We start from the raw sequence: 26348 nt of genomic DNA, 5'->3' as shown, positions 1-26348 counted from the left end.
GAAACTCAATTTTTACTTCTACCGTCAAAGACGAACGACCACTCAACTGCTCACACCTGCCTCCCACTTTCTGATTTCCAGATTTCCTTTGTTTGACACTTGGTGTCCACTCAGATGGGATTTTGGATGCGTTTTATTGAGATATGACAACCAGGACATGAATAAATATGTTCCAATTCCTCATGTAAAAGTCCTCTAGTAAAACGGCAAAATTTCCTTTTTACACATGCAAAATTATTACAGATAATATAAATTTTTGAATTATATAATCTATAATCTAAAATATATCATAAATAATTTTAAAGTATATAATTTGAAAAATGTTATAAATTATATATTTTAAAATATAGTTTTCTAATAATGAGGCACTATGAAGAAAAAAAAGTAGAAGAAAAATGTATTAAGGTTCATAATTAGACAAAAAAAAAAACTCGAAATTTATTTGAGAACTCACTCACTTGTGTGAAGCATAAGATTTAAAAAAAGTATAATAAATATAAAAGTAAAATAAATGAGATTAGAAAGAAATTTTAAATAGAAGATAAATGGATTTAGTAATTATCTAAATAAAAAATATATTCGTGATTAAATTTTCTTAATTTATTTCATGTTTCTTAATTAAGAAAAAAATACGAAAATTCCCTAAAATTGAAGATAAACAAATTAAAGTATAAAATAAATTTAATAAATAAAAGATTAAACAACTATTACTTTTTGTTGCATAAAAACTATTTTCTTGTTTTCTGCTCATCAAAAGGAAAAACCTCGTAAAAATTAAAAGATAAAACAAATTTAATAAACAAAAAAAATGCTATTTTTGTTTAATCGATAACCATTTTATTGTTCTATGCTTATCAAACGAAAATAACCCTTAAAAAATGAATAAAATCATATTATAAATCCAATGAACTAAAGATTAAACAAAAACATTATGCTATGTGCTCGTTAAATACCAACATTGACTACATCTAAAGAATAACAAAAATGAATGACAAAAGTGAATAAAAAAGATAAGGAACATGTAATACTACAATATCTACAACACACACAAAAGTGGAAAAAGACAATAAAACCATAAAAACCACAATTGAAACAACACTAAGATGGGCAATAGAGTCATTTCCGTTCTTGTCCTCAAAACAAAGCAACCTATAAGTGCTTTGAAAATGACACACAAACCATTAAAATGTATAGGAGTCGAAAGCAAAATAAAAGGTAAAAAGGTATTTTAATGTTGCCATAGGATTCAAGAGAGAGGAGCTCCAGAAATAATCAATAAACCAAAAACAGGAACATATTGTTTGGATTAAAAAATAATTATTAAAAGGATAAAATGGTAAAATAATTATTTTAATTTATAAATAAATTAAATTTAGATTAATCATAGTTTAAAGAGTAAAAATATAAATATAATTATTTTAATTTAAAATAAAGGTTACTTAAATAATTAAATTGGAAAAAATGTATATACAAAAAATTTGAGTCCATATATATATATACATATATACATATACATACATATACATACATATAATTTTATTGTAAATATATTTATTTTAGAAGTAATTTTACAATTAAAAAGAAAGCGGAGTAGAATTCAGAAATGGGCCGACCCGGTGAGAGGCAATGACACAAAACCCTAATAAGTAAGTAGAAAGACATGAAAGCAGTTACATTGGATTGAATCTCACACTCTCCACAGCACCAGCCGTGCTTCGGACTTCCCTCCCACTGTAAGATTTCATCTGCCTCTCCCTTCCCTTTTTCCATTTCAGTGAGATTTCCTTTTCATATCCGCTTATCTTCTCGATTAGCAGCTCCAGATCGCAACTCTGCACCAGAAGGGGGACCGCCTTTTTCTTCAATTTCCTTTAACTATGGCTCCGCTGGTGAGTCCTAGTCTTCCTATGCAATAGTTTCACTCTTTCTTTTAGATTTTCACTTACTTACACTCAATCACTCACTCACTAATCCACTCCTTCTCTATCAATTGGTCTGTTTTCTAGATCCTGCATGGTGGCAAAACAAACAAAAATTCCTACAAGACACTTATTGCAGCGGAGTACGTAGGCGTTCAAGTTGAGCTTGCTCCAAATTTTGAGATGGGTGTATCCAATAAAACTCCTGAATTTCTCCAGATGAATCCTATTGGCAAGGTCTCGTCTTTATCCGCGCCTCTAGACCTAAATCTAATTTAAACCCTACTTTCATTTCATCTCATCTCTGCTTCATCATTCTTGCAGGTTCCTGTCTTGGAAACACCCGATGGTCCAGTGTTTGAGAGCAATTCCATTGCTCGCTATGGTAAGCAATGTCATGTATAACTAGCCTGTCTTGTTCTGCTTTTCGAAACCCCTACACCATCATCTAAGGGTTTACATGAGCTAATTTAATGATGTTCACCTTGCATTGTATGCATCTGAGTATGAGGATTGTTGCTATTTATCTTTTCTGATGTTGAGGTTGTTTTGCTGTAGTTACCCGGCTCAAAGGTGACAACACTTTGTACGGTTCATCTTTGATTCAATACGTAAGTATATTTTCCTCCCAAAATTATCTCAAATGTTTATTGTTGCTGAGTATTCGTACTGTGTATATGCCCTCTACAAATGGCTGCTTTTATTGCTGTTAGTTTATGTGCTCATATTTTTTATATTTTATTTTAACGTTTCAGGCCCAGATTGAACAGTGGATTGATTTTGCATCACTTGAGATTGATGCCAATATTATTAAGTGGTATGCCCCAAGAGTTGGACGAGGACCATACCTTCCTCCGGTCAGTTCTTTACAAAGAATTTTTAATACTAAAGAAGTTTGTAATTTAGAAAATTTATTTGACAATTCCATGTTGATCTATGATGCAAGACGTCAGTTGGGTTCATTTTTCATGTTGGTAAAAATATAATAATAAATATATGTTAGTTCAATAAAGATATATATGTTAGTTGAATCGATAACCCATGTGTGGGAAAATATATAGTTATGGAAATTAAACGGTGGATGAAAATGGGGAAGTGTTCAATTCTTCTGCCCACAGTTTGTGTTTGTTGTTCTTCAATATTTTTTGGTCCTTGTTAAACATCATATTACCCTGATATTTTGGCCTGATCTTAATTATACGTCTGAATGAAGGCTGAGGAGGCTGCAATTTCTGCACTAAAGAGAGCTTTGGGTGCTTTGAACACTCACCTCGCCTCCAATACTTACCTGGTTGGGCATTCTGTGACCCTGGCTGACATCATATTGACATGCAATTTGTATTTGGGTTTTGCAAACATCCTTGTTAAGAGCTTCACCTCTGAGTTTCCTCATGTTGAGAGATATTTTTGGACCTTGGTCAATCAACCAAACTTCCGAAAGATATTTGGACAGGTCAAGCAGACTGACTCTGTTCCACCTCTTCAATCTGCAAAGAAGCCTTCCCAGCCAAAGGAAACTAAGCCCAAGGCCAAAGAGGAGCCAAAGAAAGAGGCCAAAAAAGAGCCAGAAAAGCCCAAAGAAGCAGCAGAGGAAGAGGCACCTAAGCCTAAACCCAAGAATCCCCTTGATCTTCTCCCTCCAAGTCCAATGATACTGGATGAGTGGAAAAGACTGTACTCCAACACTAAAACAAACTTCAGGGAGGTTGCTATCAAAGGTCTGTAACCCCTCCGGAGTCATTGTTTTGAATTTTTCCCAAGGATAACGATTATAGTTTATGATCATTACAGAGTGATTATGAATAGAATATAATTTGTTTTATGACATGCAGAGGCAGGTTCATTTTAAAACCTTTTTATCTTGCAGGATTTTGGGACATGTATGATGCTGAGGGATACTCTCTCTGGTTTTGTGATTACAAATACAATGCTGAGAATACTGTTTCTTTCGTGACATTGAACAAGGTTGGTGGATTTCTTCAGCGGATGGATTTGGCTCGCAAGTATGCATTTGGAAAGATGCTAGTGATTGGATCAAATCCACCGTTTAAGGTGAAGGGGCTGTGGCTTTTCCGTGGGCAAGAAATCCCACAGTTTGTGATTGATGAATGCTATGACATGGAACTTTACGAGTGGACGAAGGTTGACATATCTGATGAAGTTCAAAAGGAGCGTGTCAATCAGATGATAGAAGATTTCGAACCTTTTGAGGGCGAGGCTCTTCTGGATGCCAAGTGCTTTAAGTGAAAATTATTCCTTGTAAGAGGCTGCTGCTTTTGTCATGTGTCTTCGTTTTTGGTAGGTTTCGGTTTCTTTCAGATGTCTTTAACAGTGAAGAAGTGTTAGCCGTACGCACTTTATTTGAGCCGCATCGAAACTTCATAATATTTAGTTTTTTCCCTTAATTTTAATGATAGCAAGACAAATACGAGTGCCATATTTTTTTATGCCGGGTCTAAGCATGTATGGAAATAGACGGGTTCGTGTTTTTCTCCTTCCTACTCAATAAAAGAGGTAACACTTAAGGATCGAGGCTAACACTCCAAAACAATTTGATATTTGATTTAGCTTCAATGTCAATGCTATTTTCTCCTACCAACCGGTATTGACACCCGGTGTCCTTGTAACAATGTAGTTCAAGGAGGAAAGACAAGGAGGGATTTTGTGATTAATATTTAGAAATGCGTTGGTCACCAGTGATATTTTGGGATTGTATAAGAAAAAATTCATCTTGTATGTCACATTTTGGTTATGTTGGTCACCAGCGTATTAATTATTTATTTTTAAGCTAAAATATATTAAATTTTAACGATAACTAAGACATCTCCCGCCTTTTCTCGATAAAGGGAAATGTCGCCCCATCTTTTTCATTATTATAAAACAATTATTTTATCGACACCTCTTCTCAAACTAATTATAGATTTATAAAATTATAATTCTAGTTATAAAACATGGAAATGGCTTCCATGCAGGATGTAAGACCAAAATATAGATGGGAATCTCGCCTATTATTTATTGTCTTCGAAAACATTTGAGGATGATTTTTACAACTTTACTAACGTTGGTTATGCAGTTTTCTTGTGATCTATTAAACAATCACTGATGTCGAATTTTGTGTGGCTCAACCCCAAGTTTGTTTTATTTTGTAATGTTTACTTCATTATAACTTTTTGACATATTTTAAGGTAGATGGAGACGAAATTAATGTGTAAAGTTTAATCTTGAGTCAATTAAGGTCTGTTTGTGTAAGTCAAAGCAATGCAGCTCATAGAATATGTTCAATCATTTTTAAATCTCACTATTTCTGCTATATTTTGATGTACCCGTTAAAACGCATATTTTCAATTTATGCCTATTAATTTCATTGACAATTCAATTAAGATTTAAGTTTGTTTTTTTGTCTTTATAGTTTAAAAAATGTGTATAACATGTTGAATTTTAATTATAGATTGCATTCACAATTTTTTAAGATTAAATAATTTAAGTTTATTAATAACATATTATTTGATTATTAACAAAAAATCTTAAATTATCATCATAGAAATGTTTATTAAAGTTAATTGTTAAACTCATCACAGTAAGATGACTTGTATTAAAGAATTTTATGATGTTCCAGTCAGTTAAAAAAAAATTGACCACTTAATACTTAATATTTGAATATGCATACAAAACACATATAACACTTTCATATATTCACATTTGATGAAAAAAAATGAATAGATAACAAACCATCACAAACGATATTAGATTTGCGAAGAATAATCTTCCCTCAATCCCTCAAACCATTATAGATTGTGCAGACTAAAATATATTTTAGGATTAAAGAATTGCATTTCAGATTACAAAATAGTTATATAGATTATATAACCTCAAATATATTATAAGTTGTATAATTTCAAAATATATTTCGATTAGCTTATAAATTTAAAATACACTTTGGAAAATATAAACCATAGATCACATGAAAATGCATTAGGAAGTGATGAGATGAGAGGAGTAGGAAATGAAGGGAGAGGAAGTTGGGGGTGACGTGGCTAATTTAAGAACAAGAAAGCAAAAAGAGGTGAGTTAAGATGAGAAAGGAGAATTTGAAGCGAGCGTGTCCACGATGATGGCTGCGCCTAATCTGGTGAGATGTTACAGTTCATATAGAAATGATGTGATGAAGTCTAAGTGGAAGTGCAAGGCGGAAGGTGAAGCTGATGTGGTTGTGATTGGGAGTGGGGTCGGTGGACTGTGTTGTGGAGCACTGTTGGCAAGATACGGGGAAGATGTGTTGGTGGTGGAAAGCCATGACCAACCGGGTGGTGCTGCCCATTCTTTTGATATCAAAGGGTACAAGTTTGATTCTGGGCCATCTCTGTTCTCTGGCTTGCAATCAAGGGGTCCTCAGGCTAATCCTCTTGCACAGGTTTTGGATGCCTTGGGCGAGACTCTTCCATGTGCCACTTATGATTCATGGATGGTTCACATACCTGAAGGTCAATTCTTGTCACGCATTGGCCCTACGGAATTTTTCAAGGACCTTCAACAGTACGCAGGTCCAAATGCTGTACAGGAGTGGCGCAAACTTTTAGTGAGTTAGTTCTCTTCCCTTCCCCCTCCCAATCCCAATATTCTTCACTTCAAACATATCGTAATTTGTTTCACATCACAGGATGCCGTACTTCCATTGTCTGCAGCTGCAATGGCTCTTCCCCCTCTCTCTATTCGTGGAGACTGGGGTGTGCTTTCCACTGCTGCAGCTAGATATGCTCCCTCTCTTTTCAAATCCTTTCTTCAAATGGGACCTCGGACTGCTCTTGGGGCCACTAAACTTCTCAGACCTTTCTCCGAAATACTTGATGATTTGCAACTCAAAGACCCTTTCGTACGGAATTGGATTGACCTCCTCTCATTCTTGCTTGCTGGAGTCAAAGCTAATTCTGTACTTTCAGCTGAGATGGTTGCTAACTACTCTTCTTTCACCTATTTTATGCCTTACTTACAGTTACAAATGACAATTTTAATTTGGATTGTTTTTTTGGCAACTGTGTCCCCATAGCATTTTCAAATAGGTGCTTCTTTCTTTTTTTTTCTACAACAGATATCAATTTTAATTTGATGATATAAATTTACATCCCTCTTAGTAGCACATCAAGTTCTGATTCTCACCAAACATTCCCTCTTCCCAATTTTTATACATTCACACAAAGTTACTTGCAAACTAATACAGACACAGAATTCCTTGTTAAATGGTACTTACTATTCGTGAAATAAGACTGTCTTTACATTATTGGCTTTCTCTATTCACCTTTATAGAACAGATATTTGCAGTTATGACGAAGGGATTTGGTGGTGCTCAACATGTAATCTCTATAGGGCTTGTTGTTAAATTGATTCCGTTTACCGACTGTAGAACATTGTCTCTTTTCATTTCTTAACATCTTCTAAAGCAATGGCATAGAAAGTTTATGATTCACTGCTGGTTGAAGCCTTAGTGTTCTAATTAGCGAAACCTTTGTAAATTGTTACTAATATTCAATTTATGAATGCCCAAACAAATTTACCCCCAAATTTTCAGGTTTACATGTTTGCAGAATGGTACAAACCAGGATGCTGTCTTGAGTACCCCCTTCATGGAACTGCAGCTATTGTGGATGCTCTTGTGCGAGGACTAGAGAAATTTGGGGGAAGAATTTCTCTCCAAAGTCACGTGGAAAATATTGTTGTTGAAAATGATAGAGCCATTGGAGTCAAGCTGAGGAGTGGTCAAGTGAGTATATTTTGATTGATAAGAAAAGGCTCAAAGATGAAATTTTGTTGGTTAGCATCTGCGTTTTAATTTTTAATTCAATATTTATGTATTCTGCAGTTCCTACGTGCTAAAAAGGCTGTTGTCAGCAATGCATCGATGTGGGACACTTTAAAATTGCTACCTAAAGAAGCTGTTGCAAAGTCTTTTTCAGATAGGATTAACACGACTCCTCAATGTGATTCATTCATGCATCTCCATTTGGGATTTGATGCAGAGGTTTGCCATTTTGGTGACTGGTTTTATTTGTTTGTAATGTCTTTTTCTTGAAGCAATTTGATAAATAAAAGAGGAAGGTCCATGTTACAGCCAAAGTTTTCATGTGTTTAGCCTGTTCACGAACTGCATTCCAAGTAGTTGGTAGCTCACATAACACTGTTTCATCTTTGATTTATTCACTGAGAATTGTTATATTTCCCCCCTTTTATACGACAAGCTTTTTTATGTCCTCAAAGTTGTAGCAGCACAAAACAAGTAATGTCACTCATGCTGGTTGCATCTTCAAGTTTCAAGTAGCTGTCTGTCATCATCCGCCGTTTGAAGTTGATAACATGTTCTAATATCTGATTGACCAGGATATACCCAATGATCTGGGGATTCATCATATAGTTGTAAATGACTGGAAAAGAGGAGTTGATGCAGACCAGAATGTTGTACTGATATCAATACCTAGTGTACTTAGTCCTAATCTGGCCCCGCATGGGAAACATGTGCTACATGCTTATATGCCGGGAACTGAACCATTTGACTTGTGGGAAGGACTTGATCGTAGGAGTGCTGAATACAGAAATCTGAAAGCTGAAAGATCAGAGGTATTCATATCATATGTGGATAATGATATCTATGTATGCTTAGTAGTTAACATAGCATATATGTGTGTTTGTTGAATCAGGTAATGTGGAAAGCTGTGGAGAGAGCAGTGGGGGGAGGTTTCAGCAGGGAGAAATGTGAAGTGAAGTTGGTTGGAAGTCCACTAACACATCAAAGGTTTCTTCGGAGGAACAGAGGAACATACGGGCCAGCTGTGCAAGCTGGCAAAGATACCTTTCCTGGACATTCAACTCCCATCCCACAACTTTATTGTTGTGGAGACTCCACCTTTCCTGGCATTGGAATACCGGCAGTTGCTGCCAGTGGTGCAATTGTAGCTAATTCTTTAGTCTCAGTATCTCAGCATTCCAACCTGCTTGATGCAATTGGCATATGAACCCAAGAAACAAAATCTTTTATATGGCTTTGGCTTTCCAACCTACATCTATCTTCTCACTCTTCTCTTGTAACTGTAGTTATTGACTAAATCTCAATTTTTAAGGCTTCACAGAAATTGCATCTGTTGGAAAAAATATATGCAACTTTTCTTTTAATCACAATTTTGAAATCAAAATAAATGTGGAATTATAAGACAATTGATAATGGATTCAGGAACTTATGCTCACATCAGGTCTGCTGATGATCTTTTACTCAAGAAAAATATGTTGAAGTCAAACCCATCACGAAATGACCGTATCATTTCGTAATTTAGTAACATGTGTTAGTGCATTTCAAATTCTAACTTTCTAAGCATATGCACTTTCGGGAGGAAAACTATAATGGCATATGTCAGATAAAAATTAAATAAATAGCATCATCATCACTCACCTTCCAACCAATCTTTTATACTGTTTAAGATTTGAAATTAAATTCTTTTAATTTGGTAAGAATTTGGTATTAGTAGGATTTGAAATGAGATTCTTTTAATTTGGTAAGAATTTGGTATTAGTATTAATGGATGTGTCAACAAGTTTTGAATTCATCAATCCAGTTTTCATCAAAATATTCAAGGCAAACTTTCTTTGAAATATAAAAAATACTATCACTGGATTGTTTTCCCTCAATACCCAACAAGTATTTGAGTTTGTCAACATCTTTGGTCTAAAAATGATGATAACGATGTTTCATAAGAGATGCCATGGTGATCATTGTAAAAACAAAGTCATCAAAATATACTATTAAATAGACACATCCAACATTTGAGTGACAATAAAAGATTAAATGATCTTTCTTACTTCGAATCATACCAAATTATTGAGCCACACTACTAAATTTGCTAAACTAGACTTTATGAGACTTTTAAGATATATAAAGATTTGTAAAGACGACATATCAATTTGAATAACAAATCTAAAAAGTTTCTCTATATAAATTTCTTTTTACAAATCTCCATTAAAGAAATTATTTTTGACATTTAGTTAATAAAGAGATCATTGTTAAAGGGAAACCATGACCAGAAATAAACAAACAAAAGTCATCTTTTCCATTAAAGAAAATATATCTCCCCGTAATTTAATCCAAAATTTTATGTGTAACCTTTGCTATGAATCGAATTTTGAAATGATCAGTGCTATCATTAAAATAAACTTTGACAGCAAAAGCTCACCTTCTTGAATAAAGTACAGGCTCTCAAGTTCAACTTTTGCATTGCGCAATCCAATATACATTCTTGAATCTGGTAATGCATACCATAAGTAGATATTTATTTATATTATGTTTTTGAATTGTAGTTTTTAGGTTATTAAATAAAAGATCTGACTTAATATTTAAGGAAATGAGCTATTTTTTTAGCTCATGATCTTTGCAGTTATTTAAATTATTGGATGAGTTATTTTTCAGTTTTTTCATTTTTCAGACTATAAATTTGTAGTTGGTTCCATAATAATATATAGAGAGTGCAATATTCAACAAGTTTTTATAAGGGCAATTGCGGGATTTTCAAAACTTAGGGGGTGCAGGAAGAAAAAGGGTGCCCACACTCTCTCAGGACAGCGGCCCGTGCTTAGGGCTTTACTCCCACAGTAAGATTCCCTCTTCGTCTTCTTTTCCCTTCGTTCATTTCAGTGAGATTTCCTTTTCATTTTCGCTTCTCTCGATTAGCAGCTCCAGATCACAACTCTCCACCAGAAGAGTGCCACCTTTTTCCGTCAATTTCTTTTAAGCCATGGCGCCACGGTGAGTCTAAGTCTTCCTAATCAACAATATTAACCGATAAATTTCATATATTTATAAATTGGGGTACCCGAACATCAATATAAAACTTTCTTAACCACCAAAGTGACAATCTTTTTTGAAAAACAAAAGAATAGTAATGTTAATTCTGCAGTGTAAATCAAACCCTTCCTGGAGTTGATTCTGCAGATTCTGTTAGACCAAATGCCCAACACTCGTACCCTTTTTCTGTTAGGATTGATTTTGGCACCTAACAACCAGAGGAGAAGACAATCACGAGGCACGCACGAGCTTCACCACGGTCTGCTGCGATCGCAGCCCTTGCTGTCGCCGGCGCTCTCTGTCCTCGCCGCCGATGCACGCCGTCTTGCTGCCCTCACAGCTGCTCTTTTTTTTCTCCCCGCCTCTGTATGTTCTTCGTGGATGTAATCTTTTTTAATTTCTCCTCGCAATCGCCTCTGTTTATTTAGCATTTGAACCTATTTAATGACTATTGTTATGAACCCATGAATTTCGTATGCATTTTTTTTATCACTTATATGATACACCTATTTATGAATATAATTTTCCATCTACTCTTACGAGTCGAGGTACTATCCTCAAGTTATCAGCATGATTGTTATAACAAAGATTCCTCTCCAGTCGCATACTCATTTTCCAAATGTCTAGCTTGAGTGCCTTAACATACTGATTTACTTCATATTTTGTTCAACTTTCAGACGTCGATTGTAGATAGTACTTATACATGTGTTCAGTGTCTAGCAGGTTGTTGGAAACATGGCCAAGCATCATCCTGATTTAATTATGTGTCGAAAGCAGCCAGGGATTGCCATTGGACGACTGTGTGAGAAGTGTGATGGCAAGTGTGTGATCTGTGACTCTTACGTGCGTCCTTGTACTTGTCCGCGTCTGTGACGAATGCAACTATGGGTCGTTTCAGGGTCGATGTGTCATATGCGGAGGAGTAGGAATATCTGATGCCTACTACTGCAAGGAATGCACGCAACAGGAGAAAGATAGAGATGGTTGCCCCAAAATTGTTAATTTAGGGAGTGCCAAAACTGATTTATTTTATGAACGCAAAAAGTATGGTTTTAAGAAAAGATGATAAGGGTAGCTTACTGAGATGCTTGTATCTCTTAAAGCTTTTTGTACGTGTCTTGTTCGGATATAAAAACCATAGGAAGATCTTGAGTATGTAAGCTTTTATATGTTGAAATGCTTGTTTAGATTGCTGCTGATGATAAACTACCGAAAGATTATTGTTTGTTAAATATAATGAAAAATGATACGTGAGATTAATCTCTTTGTCTTGAATATAAAAAAAATGAGTTAAAGTTTAAAATATAAATAAGAAATAATAACAAATTAATTAAAAATAAAAGATAAATATAAAATTTTTAGACTAGTGTATATAAATTGTATACATCAAATTTGTTATTAATATAATCAATAAAAACTAGTGAAAAATATATGTAGTCTACACTCAAATGATACAAAATTGTTAATAAAAACACATATGCAGAGGTGACGTCAGAAGATATAGCACGAGAACAGGACAAAGAAACATTAAAAATTCAAAATTCTATTCTTAAATCAAGGAGTTAAAAGAGTAACATCAATGCTCTAAATAGCTATAATGTGCGATCACAAATGACAAGCTTGAAAGAGGAAAAAGAATAACCTTAACACTCTAAATCGTTAATTGAAAAGAGACGAGACATGCTACCATAAATGACGAAAAATGATGCAAATTCACAACTTCGAAAGGTGATGATAGTGCATAAGAACTCCTATGAAAGCGTAATTAACGGTACGATGGTTGTCTGACCGAGATAATCAGATCACAACTTCAAAAGGTGTAATACAATAAAACTCCTATGAAAGCGTAGTTAATGGTACGATGATCATCTGGCCGAAATGATAAAAATTATGTGATCATATGTAGTGGCAAAGATAATGAAATTTTTTTTCTCAAAAGAATCTTAAATTCTAGATACTATGTTGAATATAATAAAAAATTATATGTGAGATTAACCTCCTTTGTGTTGAATATACACGTAAAGTCCTCTATTTATAATAAAAAAATATAGACTAAACACAAATACAAATAAAAAATAATAACAAACTAACTAAAGATAAAAGATAAATATAAAATAAAGATAATATATCTAATCATATTCGTTGGTAATTTAAACAAATGACTAGATGGAGTATTTAAGTTGATATCATGCTAGAATTTGTGCCTGTTGAGGGACAATTGCCATTGTGGCTGGTGTAGTTCATCAATCCTCATACTTCTTCTTTGGAGTTTCTTTTCATTGCAGGCTATTGTGTTTTTCTTTAGGTTGGCACGTGGTTTGGGAAATGGGGTTAATTAAATGGTGTTTTCAAGTTTGTTTTAAAAATATTGTTTGGGAATTGAAAAAGAAATTACGTAACAATAGTTATTAACATAAAACACTTGCTGGTGTCCTTGTAATGTTTTGTGGGTGTGATATTTTCCTAAGCAATTTGTAGATTATAAATGTAGCCTCCTCAATTCAGCTACTGATTTAGCATTTCATTAAGTATTGTAATATGATTGCAACCACAATAGTCCCGACAATAGCAGTTATCGACACCTCCTAAACAAATATTAGTGGTAGCATCTAGGTCAACACAATTTTTCCTAACTAGAAATACAACTTGCTATTTCTTTACACAGGACATAAAACTAAGAGCATGTCTGATCAACCCTATGGTTGAACTCGTCCAAAGACAGTAAAGAAATAAGAAGGTTCAAAGCAGATGACAAGCCTTCTATGCTTGATAACCAGAGCAGCTTTAATTTAATGAAGTGAGTGAGCTCAAATGAGTTGACAGTTGATAGTAAATCATTGATGCGTGCTTCCTTCTTCCAAAAGCAGAGTGATGATTGATTTAATGATCTCATTATTCAGACCAGTTGCATTCTGAAAGCAAACACAAACCCGAGTATTATTCTCATATTGAAAGCAGTCACAGGTAGCTATGATATTACTAAAACATATAGCATAAGGCGTCAAACAATGCATTTACAGATTGATAGAATACTTCAAATGCGGCTAATAATTAAGTGCTAAAATTAGCTCAATATTCAGCCAATTAGGGGAAACAGTAGACATTGATAAAATTAGCTCAATATTCTAGAAATAGGTTATAGCCAGACCGATGAGACGTGTGTGATATTTGTTTTCCTATTTTCAGTTATTTTCTTTTTTAATCTCTATCCTTTAAAAGGGAGATTACTGATTGTTGATCACAACTAACATACAAATTCTTTTTCTTTCAAGTCAGACCATCCAGTTTGGTCAAGCTATGGGAAAGTGTTTTGCAAATGGAGTGATGACAGTTTGGTCTAACTTTATTTGGACTATCCAGATGGCAAAACTAATTTGCTTTACTAGCAGAAAATGCCAGTATGAATTTTTCTTATGGCTTTCTATTTTTGTTTCTTTTGGTGTTTAGCCCCTTATTGCACAAAAATTGTTTCTTATTTCATTCCGGAGAGTTGTGAGAGATAACTTAATTTTTTCTCTTCATCCTCATTATTGTTAAAGGATTTTCCACACACTCTATTTCACAGTTAAATTACATAGATTTGATTTTGTGGAAAAGTGGCTATATTTCAGTGATACAATGAGGAATAAATAGGACAGAAGAATAATTCTGTACATTAATCTAGCCAATAAATCTGGAAAATAGTTATTCATATAACTGCTGTAGTTAAAAAGAAGGAAAACCGATTCTAATTAAATCGATATTAACAGCATAAATGAGACAATTTTTCTGATTGATTTCCGCATATCAAATCTTGACTCTTATTTCTTTCCTTAATTTTCAACAATCATATCAATATTAATTCCAAATCAAAATTTAACACATTTTATTTTGAACACAAAAATTTAACACATTGTATTTACCTATTTTCTTTTTAAACACAAATTGACTGTTATTTTATTTGGGAAAAATTGGTTGTCAATAGAAATTTGTATTGAATTTGTTGGATCGAATAATCCACTTGTAGATGTGTTAACCAAGTCGTTAAAGAAACCTCAGAATGAGTTTATCTGTTCCAAACTTGGAACATCCAACTTGTGGGGGAGTGTTGGAATTAGTATTAATTCTAGGTAGAAAGTAGTTGTTTTGGGAACTACTACCTACTGTACCCATGTGTTGTACCTAGTTTTGTACCTAGGCTTCTAGTGCAGTCTTTTGATATTTCATTTTTGCATTATATCAAATTTGTATCATTATAAATAGAAGATAAGAGGGGTCTTTTAAGCCGTCCAAAATATATTTTCTCTTATTAATCTCAAGGATATTTTCTCTTTATCAACTAGATGTCAAAAATGCTTATTAATGGTAATTTGCAAGAAGAAATTTATATGGAGTAACATCTAGGTTTTGTTGCTCAGGGAGAGTCTTTTGGATTGGTATGTCATTTCCAAAAATCTTTATATGGTGTCAAGCAGTCTCCTACGATTGGGTTTGGCAAATTTAGCATTGTTGTTCAACAATTTGATATGACTTAGAGTGAGGCAAATTATTTAGTATTTTACTGTCACTCTGGTGGTGGGTATATTTATTTAATAGTACATGTTGATGATATTGTACTTACAAGCAATGATCACTATGACATCTTATAGGTAAAATAACACCTTTGTCACCACTTTTAGACTAAAGACCTTGGCAAACCTAAATATTTCTTGAAAATTGAGATAACACAATTGAACAAGAGAATTTTTATTTCACAAAGAAAGCATAAGTTGAATATTTTGGAGGAAATTGGGAAAAATGAATTCAAAACTAAAGACCTTGGCAAACCTAAATATTTCTCGAAAATTGAGATAAAACAATTGAACAAGAGAATTTTTATTTCTCAAAGAAAGTATAAATTGAATATTTTGGAGGAAATTGGGAAAAATGAATTCAAAGTCTATTGACATACGATGAATCTCAATGCCAAACTCCTGCCTAATTAGGGGGAGTCACTCTGAAATCCTGAGAAGTATAGATTAGTTGCATTCAATATGTTTGATGTTTTCAAAATCAAACTTGAACTCCTTTATAGATGGGAGATTTTGACCATTAAACTTCAGTGGTAAAAAATGCTTAATAATTTTAGCCACCCACTACAGAATATCATTAACTATGGAAATAAAGCTTAAAATGGCACCTCTGGCTTTCTGATAAGCTCTTTCATAATGGAGTGGAGAGCTAACCGCAGCTCCTTGAACAAGACAGCTACTTGGGCAGGTGCTGTCAATTTCAACCATCCATCAATGATGACCTGACCAGTCTATCACAAAAAGCAAAGAAAATTAAAAATAAGAAACAGCTATTACACTTCGGAGAGTGCATATTTAAACAATCTAACCAAAATACATGTTCCCATTAAGAAAATACTTATTGTTTTAAGCAAAGTCCCCTAACTAACCAACTACAAAAATTCCAATAGATTGACTCTTTTTCAACTATAATGGAGGAGAAATTTCAATACTGTTTCTGATATTATTCTTGGAGGAGCAATTGTTCTTAAATAGAATGCACAGACATAACAACTGAAAAATGTAATCTACGATGGATATAATATATTCCTACAATCCAGGATCAATGATCTTGTACAATAAATATAAAATATACTGTCAGCCTATTAACCCTCCTAACTATGAAATGAAATCAAGTCTCCTAATTATGTAATTAAAACTAGACAAGTTAATATTAACAGCAGCATAAATCAAGGAATTCTGACATCAGCTAATCTAGAATTTCTTATAAAATTGTCCTTTACTCCATGTTAATTACATAAATTAAAAGTTACAACAGATCCTTAAGTTCATGGGTGTGTTTAATGCACATCAGCAAGAAACTCAAGTAAAACAAGTAAAACATACACGCAATCAAGTCACAGCAAATATGATAACGTCTTCCATGTTATTTGATATGAACAAATGTTGAACATAAAAGATGCAAAATTTATTTTAAGTTTATTTTACAGGAACAAAAGACAAATAAGATTTTCATATTTCTTTAATTATTTCAATATTTATCATTCAATTATTTTCACCCATTGTTTACAATTTATTAATAATGTTACCATAATTGTATATGATTATAAATAAAAATAAATTTTAAATTAGATAGAATGTAATTCTAAAGAATTGTTTCATGATGTCAATTTGGTTTCATTCTTAAGAATATTCAGATAAATTAAAATTGTTAGAAAATAAAATTCATAAATTTTAAAGAACTACCAAATGTCCCTGTCAATTCATTTTTTTATACAAATATTGAAGACATCTTATTTTTTCTATTTTACTATTGACTTCATCGTCCATCGTGCAAGGGATTAGAAAGTTGTGCCACACTTCATTTCCAGCAACCATGAACACCAGCCAAGATAATGCAAATTATTTTTATAATGCATATTATCTCATTTTTCATGCAGCGTAGTTCAAGTTTCACATTGGGAACTGCTAATTTAAATTATCTTTCTTTGTTCAACATTTAACACTTATTCAAATTTCATATTCTCTTCCTCTGAAAATTTCCATCTTGATTCTAGTAAAATCTCGAACATTTTTTTCCCACAATATCTTCATTGTCACAGTGTAATTTAAGCACAAAATGATAACCAAATTCGTAATTCCCAGGGGGGGCACAGAAGCCAAAAGAAAAATGGGTGGTGTTGTAGGTGTTCTCATTCCAATCACATACAGTTTGGCCACATGGATTGAGCTGATCTTGATGGATATTTTGGACTTTTAGGCATTGTGTATCAGACAAAAAAGTTGTCCTATGATTTATCAAGTAACATAAATTCAAACTTTATATTGTTCTTGACCTTTTGTTTGTTGTGTATCATAACTGTTTTAAAATTAAACACAGTGCAAGTATGTTTGTGCTGTCCAGTCATTTATTCTTGGCCAAATCAAATGCATCAAATATGATATTTGCAAGTTATGAGGATATTTCCCCTAAATTTAAGTTTTACAAATAATAAATCTTAGAAAGTGGACTTTAAACCTAACATAACCTTACAAGATTGGTATGCAAAATGAGGTTTCCATCTAATTACATATTATAATTTGACTATATTTCTAAGCAATGTGGAGTCTCCAAAAAAAGAATTAAAAGGAAATCTATTTATTGAAGATCTGAATGTCAACTTTGTTCCCCTATTATTGGATCTAAGCAGTGTACCAACTATGTATTTACCATGGACCTACCATATATTAGACATTGTGTTCTGGGTAATTGATAACTTAATTTTTATGTTCTCATCTTATTGCTTATGGCATTCCCTTAGGATTTTTATTTCTTTATTCTTTCATTTTTAGCTTGGTTTTTCAATTTTCAGAAAATTTAGGAGTTGTTGTGACTATAGTTTAAGATACATGTTTTTCAGCTAAAACTCAGATTTTTCATGCTTTGACCTTTGCTGACTGTGTGACTTAACTTCTTCTACATATGTCTAATATAGCTGAAATTTGAGTGTTGAATTCTAGATTCAAAAAGCTTTAGTTTTAGTTCAAGTTGGAAGATTATGGCAGTTTGCAAGGGCCGAGAAAAAATAGTTTAGCTTAAGTGTTTCTTTTGTATTTTGGTGTATCTAATAATTCCTAGACTAGGCCTGATTTTGTTTTGGCTTGTAAAATTGGGCTCAGCATGGAGTGGTCCATGAGGATTGAGCTAGGGCAGGAGATCCCAAATTGCCATGTCAGAAAATCACTGTTCCATTGCCTTAAGTAATTTTTATATTGTAGCTTGTCTAGGTAGTTTAGATTATTCCTACTTAATTCAGCTCATCTTCATTCAGTTGTGCTGCTTAATTACAAGTCATATAAGTTTCCAGCTAATGCAATGTCCTTAGTTTATCTGTTCAACTCATTTTCTCATTTTAGTTAATTTAAAATCTGTCTGTACTTACTCTTGAATCCACTTTGCTGCTAAGGTCATTTTAGTCTTGTTTCTTTTACTTAATTCCATTTAGCTTCTGTTTACCATTCCTCAAGCTTATTTAGTTCAAATTCTTAGTTGATTTTGTGGGTCACTGCTTTACTCATGTTTTGAAGCAATTGGTTTCACTTTATTCTACATGTTTTGATTTCTTTAGTCTCGGGATTTTACATTCTGATTTAGCATTATGTTGTGTTTGGAGTCCCTGTGAACTCTGCTTGTTAAGGTCTTTGGTTTATTTAGTTCAAAGACGCCTGTTCATTTTGCTATGTTATTTTAGCTTCTAATGTGTTTCAGGTCTTGTTTAATAAGAGCTCTAAAGTTGTTCTAATCTTTAAATCAAGCATTCAAGTTTGGCTATGCACTGCTTTATCACCATAAGTACTATTTGTTTGTTTTTCCAAGCACCGGTTAGATGCAAGTAATGTTTATCTGTTTTCTACATTTTGATATTTGCTTTTGCTTTTAGTTAAATGTGCATTTTACTTGTTCAACATTTTTACATTTTTAGTCTTTTATTATATTTGTTAAAATGTGGACTTTAAGTCTAACTCAACTTTATAAAACCAACTTGTAATTGAGGTTTGCATCCACTTATCTACTGAAAATTGGTCTTAACTCTAATCAATGTGAGACTTTCAAAACACCCTTCACACGTGACACATACATCTCAAATGTGGAACTAGACATCAATGGATGGTCCAATAGTACTTGCCAAATGTGACACATACATTCCAAGAGTGGGTGGAACAATAGACCTAACAAATCATAAACTTTACTAGGATAGACTTAACCCATGACTCTGATACCATGTTAAGAAGTAGACAAAACAGATAAATGTGCTGAAAAAGTAGAGTATGGCTAATATAGTTGGGTTCTAATAATCCCGAGTACATGAGACACCTAACAAAAATCATTCCTATTTCCTCTCAATTTAGTCCTTTTTCAATTAAATAAACATCATTTGTTGAGAAAAGAGTAGCATGTACCTGATGCTGGACATTGATTGACCCTCCAAACAGCAAAATGGAGTATGGAGATATGACCGTAGTATCTCGAAGAAATACTTTGTTTGTTTCAACCTGACCATTTCACCAATAAACAATGTCTAAAATCTTAACAATCGAATTGCAAGTAATTCTGCACAGATATACATAATTCACGCAGAATCATACGAATGATAACAAGTACATTAGAAAATTTTAGAACACTTAAAAGATTATATAATAATTGTATGAAACATTAGTGGCTAATACATCAAGTAATACTAGCAAAGGACCCAATGGGACATGATCAAACTTTTGCAATGTTAAATTTTACATGCATCAATTTCTCAAGGTCAATAAAGTTAGCCACAATTTACTCAGTAATTTTAGATTTGTAAATATGTAAATGCCATGAATTTGATGCTAAAAGGAATTAATAAACTTATGCAGAGAAAAGTATCAGCAAACCTTTTCGAGGAAGACAAGAAAGGGGTACTGGAATAATTTTGAGTTACTGTTGATAGATGAAGGGTGAATATGAACCTCTCTTCTTCCATCAAACCAGACTGTATGACGAGAATTTGCAGAGCTAGAAGACTGTTTAATGCTGCTGAGAGCTGCTGCAACAATGCCTTGTTCACCAGCAGCTACATTGGGGTATAAACCTGCACATAGTATAGCCTACAGGAGTGCACTTAGAGCTTTTCTATGACAAAAGAATGGAGGTGATCAAAGGAATCAAACGTGACAACTAAATGAAAATGGTAAAAGTTTTGTAAACTCAAAAAAATCTAATATAAATAACATTTAGAAACATAAATAGCATTGTGCATGAAACACAATAACAACTTCACATTTCAATTCCATAATAAAGAAAAGACTCATCTGCTTTTGGTTCCTCATATAGTTAATTGCAGATAGCTATCACAACCCAAAACCGCTGTAGAGGGATAGCAGTAGCAAGATTGTTAAGATTTGGACGGTCTAATACATAAATAGTCTATCAGTGCTAGAGAACCCCTTACACTCCTTTTCAACAACTACAAACCTGTGGGATTACTTGAAGCAAATTTACCGCAAGAACAACACAACCAAACACTTTTAAGGTCAGGTTGACATTGCCAATTATTAGCAAGGATCTATGTCCGTTTAGCATTATTACTCTGTGTTAAGAAGTGAACTTTAACCCTAATTCAATCCTACAAAACTGGCTTGTCAGGTGAGGTTTGTATCCATTTATATATTGTGAATTTGCTTTATCTCTAGTTGATGTGAGATTTCCAACACATCCCCTTCATGCATAGGTATACACATATTGTGTGTGGAACTTGACATTAATGAGTGGTCCGATAGTGGGTGAAACAATATGTCCAACAAATAACAAATCTCATTAAGATAGACTCTAATAATGATTGTGATACCATGTTAAGTAATGGATTTTTAGTCTAATTCAACTCTACAAAACTGGCTTGTAAGATGAGATTTTCACCCATATATATATATATATATATATATATATATATATATATATATATATATATAATGAATTGGTTTTATCTTTAGTAGATGTGGTAGAACATTATGCCATTTTACACCTCGGTGTCCTTAAGGATTCATTATGTGCTATTCAACACATTTATGAAGTCAACAAATGCTATCAATTTCTTAAGAAGCTTCACCCATATTAGATTATGATTTTTAGATATGTCGTATTATGTATTTATTGTCATTAGCTATATAAGATGAACTTTGCTGTGTGCAGTTCATACAAACAGTTTTCAGCATCTTTCCATCTATCTTTCTCTATTTCAACATGAATTACATAAAGTCAAAATGATTGTAAAATATATCAATTTAAAGCTTAAGAAAACAAAGAAGCAAGCATTACCTAAAAGTTGTAATCAAGTTAATATGAAAACTTTACCTTAAGAACTGACAAATGATGCGCATGTATATTAAATGGTTGTGATGCATCAGAAAGCCAATTGTCAAGACTCCCTATTTTTTTTCCATGTTTCTGAAGTGATCCAAATAATGTATAAGAGTTTTTTCCATACAAACAAGGTAATCTCGCATATAATCTTAAACAAAATGTTTACAACACTTATCTAGCATGGATAACATGAACAAACAAATAGCATATAATAAATATAGTTTACCTGTTTACCTACTTATCTAGCATGGATAACATAGACAGACAAGTAGCATATAATAAATATAGTTGACCTACTTATCTCCTTATTACAATCTTCTATGCATGAGTACCATAAAATAATTAAATGAAGCTGAAATGTTTGAAATTTCACTGCGAAAAATGCAAAAATGTTGCTCAAATTAGGTTTTAATTTCATAATGGAAGTTTTGAAATATAATAATTTTAATTTTGTTTTCATTAAGTAAACACAGATATACTCATAATTAATCAATGAAAGTAACAAAGCATTTATATCCTAAGAAATGTGACACAACTAGTACCCAAAACATCTGAATTAACAATATCAAAAGGTGACTTTGCCTCATCACAAACAGTGCCCAGCAAAGAACCCTGAACATGTTTTCTAAGGCATATAATATGAGGGATCATTTCTTTGGTGTGCTAAGACTCAAACAATTGACCATTAATAATTATTTGTCCTACAACACAACATCCTTTAAACTTAAAAATAAGAAAAGAAGCATACCTGATAATCTTTCGGAAGAGTGATGAGACCAATATCTGCCAGCAAAGTTCCAAACTGCATCCTCATCTCCCTAACATCAAATACACTAGCTACTAAAAGGAGTTGATAAAGAATATAATTTACAAAGAAGAGATTGAATTAACAAGTCATCAGATGTTTGCTTAATGTAAATTAGTACTAAGGGTTGGAAAATAAAAATAAACTAAACATCAAAATATCATAAATAAGCTATGCATATCCTTAATGTATCCACATCTATATTGAGTTGGCAGTTCCATTTTATCAGGTTCCTATTGATCACTCTTTTCTCAAATCTATTTGCTCTGTTATAAATAGGAGATGAAATGATCAGGTCAGGACCATTATCCAAGATGCTGTGATTGGTATTATTAACAAAATATAGTTCAGCAGAAATAAACTGAGATTTTGTAAGATAGATTATCATTACATGAAGCATAAAACTTTGGTAAACCTAATCTCGTAGGTAGCATAAATAACATTAAGGAATTTGCTATAATCAAAGTCATTGTTGTATCCGAACATCCTAGGAAATATGTCAAGATTATTCAAGTTAGCCGGAGACCTCCAATTAATATTTGGGTTAAATGCATCACCGATGGAGCAATTAGAGGATTCACTAAAATGCTTGCAATAGATTTTGAAAATTAATTTGGCTACTACTTTGACCTGTTCTGAAGTTATTTTGGTTCATTCCCTTATCCATGAGCTAAAGGTTTCAGTTTGAGCTCCTATTATCTACATTGACTATTTTAGTATTGTTGCTGACTCAAAATCTCGTGCTACAATCAGCCAAATATTCTTTTTCTGGAGGGTTCTCAAGAAGTCTCTCATTGTTGATCTTGTTACAAAAGAGCAAGTTGCTGACATTCCCACCTAGCCTCTTTCAAAGGCCCAGTTCTGCAATCTAAGCGACAAACTTAGTTCTCAGCTGGTCACAGCTCTCACCCCAAGTTTGATGGGGGTTGAAATAGAGAATATGTGATTGCATATTAACTACAGTGTTTTAACTTCAGTTTTATCACTAGATTACTCTTTGCTAGCTGTAGTTAGTAGTCCAAGATGTCCATTCTGTTACAGGAAGTTACATAAACTTCTTCTAATCTCTACCATGGTTACCTGAATTCTCTGTTGAGAGGTTCAGAAAAAATCTGTAAAATAACTTTTTTCTTTTTCAATTCTCAGTTTCTATGATTCCACGGCAATCAATATCGAGATAAAAAACAGATGAAACAATATGAATTGGTAGCTCAACTGCACTCCTAAAGGAGAAAATGGGAGAAGTTATGAATACAGGAGAAGAAAATGTAAACTAATCTCTTTAGTCACTTGAATGAGATGTAGAAAAAAAAGAAAAAATACCTTATCATAAACATCACGGAGCTGTTCAAAAAAACTGAACTGCAGAATTTCTGTGCAGCTTTAGCTCCTTTCTGCAGGTTTGAAATTATGAAGCAATTAAACCTGTGTACTGAAAAAACAACGTACTCAAAATAATATGCACATATGTGACAGCTTCTATGGATAAATATACAGTGTATATTCTTATATCTTACAGTTGATCCACCACTAGATTGGTACATCCTTTTCATAATCACGATAATTGATTGTATTTGATCCAAACATGTTCTCTACCCTCCCTCCCTAACCCCACGAATAAATATCATTTATTGGCAACACAAACTGTAGTCATTTCTGGGTATGGCTGCTTGTACTGGTATTTTCAAGGGTAATAGAGGAGAATATATTAGTAGTTTCTCATCTTTTTAAGGAGTTCACGAATGCTATTTATGCAGAAATTATGAGACTCACAGTGGAATATGCTTGGAATGCAAAATTTAGAAAGCTTTGGGTTGAATGTGATTCTACTTTGATCTGTTTAGTTTTTGCATCCCTTTCTATTGTTCCTTTGAGACTTAGAGGAACATACAGTTGTGTAAATCCGTGGATTTTAAAGTTTCTAATATTTTTCATGATGTTAATCACTGAATAGACAAGTTGACAGCTTTAAGGTGATAGGTTTGATACAGCTTACAAAAGAAGGAAAAAAAGAAGGTAGTTAGTACAGTTGTAATTACATAACAGTAACAAACTATTATAAATAGTCTTACTAGGAGGTGAGCAGGCAGTTTTGGAGTACTTTGTAAAGTGGAAAGTTAGGAGAGACAGGTCCTCTCAAAAGACCTTGAAAATTGTTCATTGTTGGTTCCTGTTGTTACCACATTGGTAGAACAAAGCTGTTTGGTTCTTTAGGTGAACATCCAAGAACCTGTCTTGGAGTTCTTTACGTGTATAATAAAGTCTGGGTACCTATCAATTGGTATTCAAAGACTCTTTTCTGGTCCTGTGGTAGCTGTTGGGGCATGGTGAATACAGTAATGGAATTAAGATTAGATGGGCTTGAAAATATAGTTCAAGAACAGGATAATGAGTATCTGTCTGGAAGATATGATTAGGGACTTATGGGGGTTGTGGAGAAACTGTCTTCCACCATGAAACAATCCGAGGATAATGCTTCTGTTGCAAATGGAGGCAATGAGGGCAGTAGAGAGAATGAGGAGCCAGGGTCTATCGTATCCTCATCAAAATGGAGGACGTTTGACATACCTGTCTTTGTAGGCTGCCTATGGTTGGACTAACAGATTGGAAAGGTATTTTCATTTGAAAGAAGCCAGTGAGGAGGAAAGAGCGCAGGCTGGCATGGTTGCTTTGGAAGGGAAAGCCTTGAATTGGTTTCAGTGGTGGAAACTTGCAATCCAAATCCTACGTGGGAGGCACTCGAGGTGGTGGTTGTTTGCAGGTTTCAACCAACAATGCTTCAAAACCCCTCTGAAATTCTGATTGGCTTGCAACAAACAGGTTTAGTGGAAGATTATATTAAGCAGTTTGAACAATATAGTTCTTGAAGAGGATTCAACAAAATTATTTGGTAGGCATTTTCTTGAATGGGTTGAAGGAGGATATCAAGGCTGAGGTTAAGTTGTATGAACCCATAAATCTTCCTGAGTTGATGATGAAGGCTCAGATGGTTGAGGAAAAAAATCATAGTTACAACAAAAGGGGAGACCCAAGACATAACAAGTAGCATCACTAGGCAGCCAGCCACATCTACCCAGCCCATGCCTCCTCCACTTACTGAAGACTATATTCTAGAAGTATATCCAGAACAACTGCTAGATACTAGGAAGACTCCTCAAGGTGACTTAGAAGTTCTTATCAAATGGAAAAATCTTTCAGATATTGATAATAGTTGGGAATCTGCTGCTTGCATTCATAAATAATTTCCAAAATTTCACTTTGAGGACAAGGTGAATCTTCATGGAGGGGGTATTGATAAGTTTGATACAATTTACAAAAGAAGGAAAAAAGAAGGTAGTTAGTACAGTTGTGATTACATAACTGTAACAGACTATTATAAATAGTCTTATTAGGAGGTGAGCAGGCAGTTTTAGAGTATTTTGTAAAGGGAAAAGTTAGGAGAGACAGGTCCTCTCGAAAGACCTTGAAAATTGTTCATTGTTGGTTCATGTTCTTACCGCATTGGTAGAACAAAGCTGTTTGGTTCTTTAGGTGAACATCCAAGAACCTGTCTTGGAGTTCTTTACGTGTATGATAAAGTCCGGGTACCTATCATAGGGCTGGAAAATAGAAAAGGTTTTAAATGGTTCTCGGTTTTTCCTGCTGAGATAAGCTTAGATTTTTTTCATAATAGGATTCTTCTTCCTATATTCAGATTTGTATAGGTTTATTTGGCAGTTTTTTTTTGGGAAGTTGTTTCATCTATTCTACATGGGTTTGGTTTGGTCCCCCACACTTTTTGTTTCTTCGTTTTTTCTTTTTGTCTAATAAATTTCATGTGATGACAAATGATAAATGTTCTTTTGGATGTTAGCATAGCTGAGATATCAAAGTTCATAGTGATACCTAACATAGTTTTATATACCAAAAAAAAAATAGTCATTTCTTATAGGGTTGCTAAATGTGT

At 33.5% G+C, this 26348-nt stretch overlaps 3 protein-coding genes and 1 pseudogene across 8 annotated transcripts in view; 3 read left to right on the top strand and 1 right to left on the bottom strand.

Moving 5' to 3' along the window:
• The first annotated feature begins 1581 nt into the window (after positions 1-1581).
• LOC108319737 (elongation factor 1-gamma) lies at positions 1582-4451 on the top strand. 2 transcript variants are annotated; one of them, XM_017550978.2, is made up of 8 exons: positions 1582-1733; positions 1818-1889; positions 2007-2156; positions 2244-2304; positions 2478-2530; positions 2675-2776; positions 3133-3637; positions 3787-4451. In XM_017550978.2, exons 2-8 carry the CDS (start codon positions 1878-1880, stop codon positions 4164-4166), a joined length of 1263 nt encoding a protein of 420 aa, XP_017406467.1. In that variant the 5' UTR covers positions 1582-1733; positions 1818-1877; the 3' UTR covers positions 4167-4451. The 2 variants fall into 2 exon arrangements, with proteins under 2 accessions (XP_017406467.1, XP_017406471.1); XM_017550982.2 differs by having other exon boundaries at positions 1587-1733; positions 1815-1889.
• A 1460-nt stretch (positions 4452-5911) lies between these two features.
• Positions 5912-9058, top strand: LOC108323834 (prolycopene isomerase, chloroplastic). The gene is made up of 6 exons (XM_017556609.2): positions 5912-6495; positions 6577-6864; positions 7483-7674; positions 7774-7932; positions 8289-8525; positions 8606-9058. Exons 1-6 carry the CDS (start codon positions 6028-6030, stop codon positions 8918-8920), a joined length of 1659 nt encoding a protein of 552 aa, XP_017412098.1. The 5' UTR covers positions 5912-6027; the 3' UTR covers positions 8921-9058.
• Positions 9059-10571: 1513 nt separating this feature from the next.
• Positions 10572-11936, top strand: LOC108334913 (PHD finger-like domain-containing protein 5A; annotated as a pseudogene).
• Positions 11937-13208: 1272 nt separating this feature from the next.
• Positions 13209-26348, bottom strand: part of LOC108344067 (DExH-box ATP-dependent RNA helicase DExH7, chloroplastic) — a 48731-nt gene continuing 35591 nt past the window's right edge. For 4 of the 5 annotated variants that reach the window (XM_017582537.2, XM_017582543.2, XM_052873878.1 and 1 more), the window contains 7 exons: positions 23726-23796; positions 22346-22415; positions 21589-21681; positions 20133-20345; positions 19668-19760; positions 15896-16018; positions 13209-13649 (listed from right to left, as the gene is read on the bottom strand). In XM_017582537.2, coding sequence (XP_017438026.1) covers positions 13572-13649; positions 15896-16018; positions 19668-19760; positions 20133-20345; positions 21589-21681; positions 22346-22415; positions 23726-23796 — 741 coding nt within the window. In that variant the 3' untranslated portion in view covers positions 13209-13571. Of the gene's footprint in view, positions 13650-15895; positions 16019-19667; positions 19761-20128; positions 20346-21588; positions 21682-22345; positions 22416-23725; positions 23797-26348 lie in introns of those variants that run through there. The other variant, XM_017582550.2, reaches the window with a different exon arrangement.

The sequence above is a fragment of the Vigna angularis genome, chromosome 1 (genome assembly GCF_016808095.1).
Source record: "Vigna angularis cultivar LongXiaoDou No.4 chromosome 1, ASM1680809v1, whole genome shotgun sequence".
Taxonomy (NCBI): Eukaryota; Viridiplantae; Streptophyta; class Magnoliopsida; order Fabales; family Fabaceae; genus Vigna; species Vigna angularis.
The sequence above is the reverse complement of the archived record's forward strand: the minus strand, read 5'-3'. Positions and strand labels throughout refer to the sequence as shown.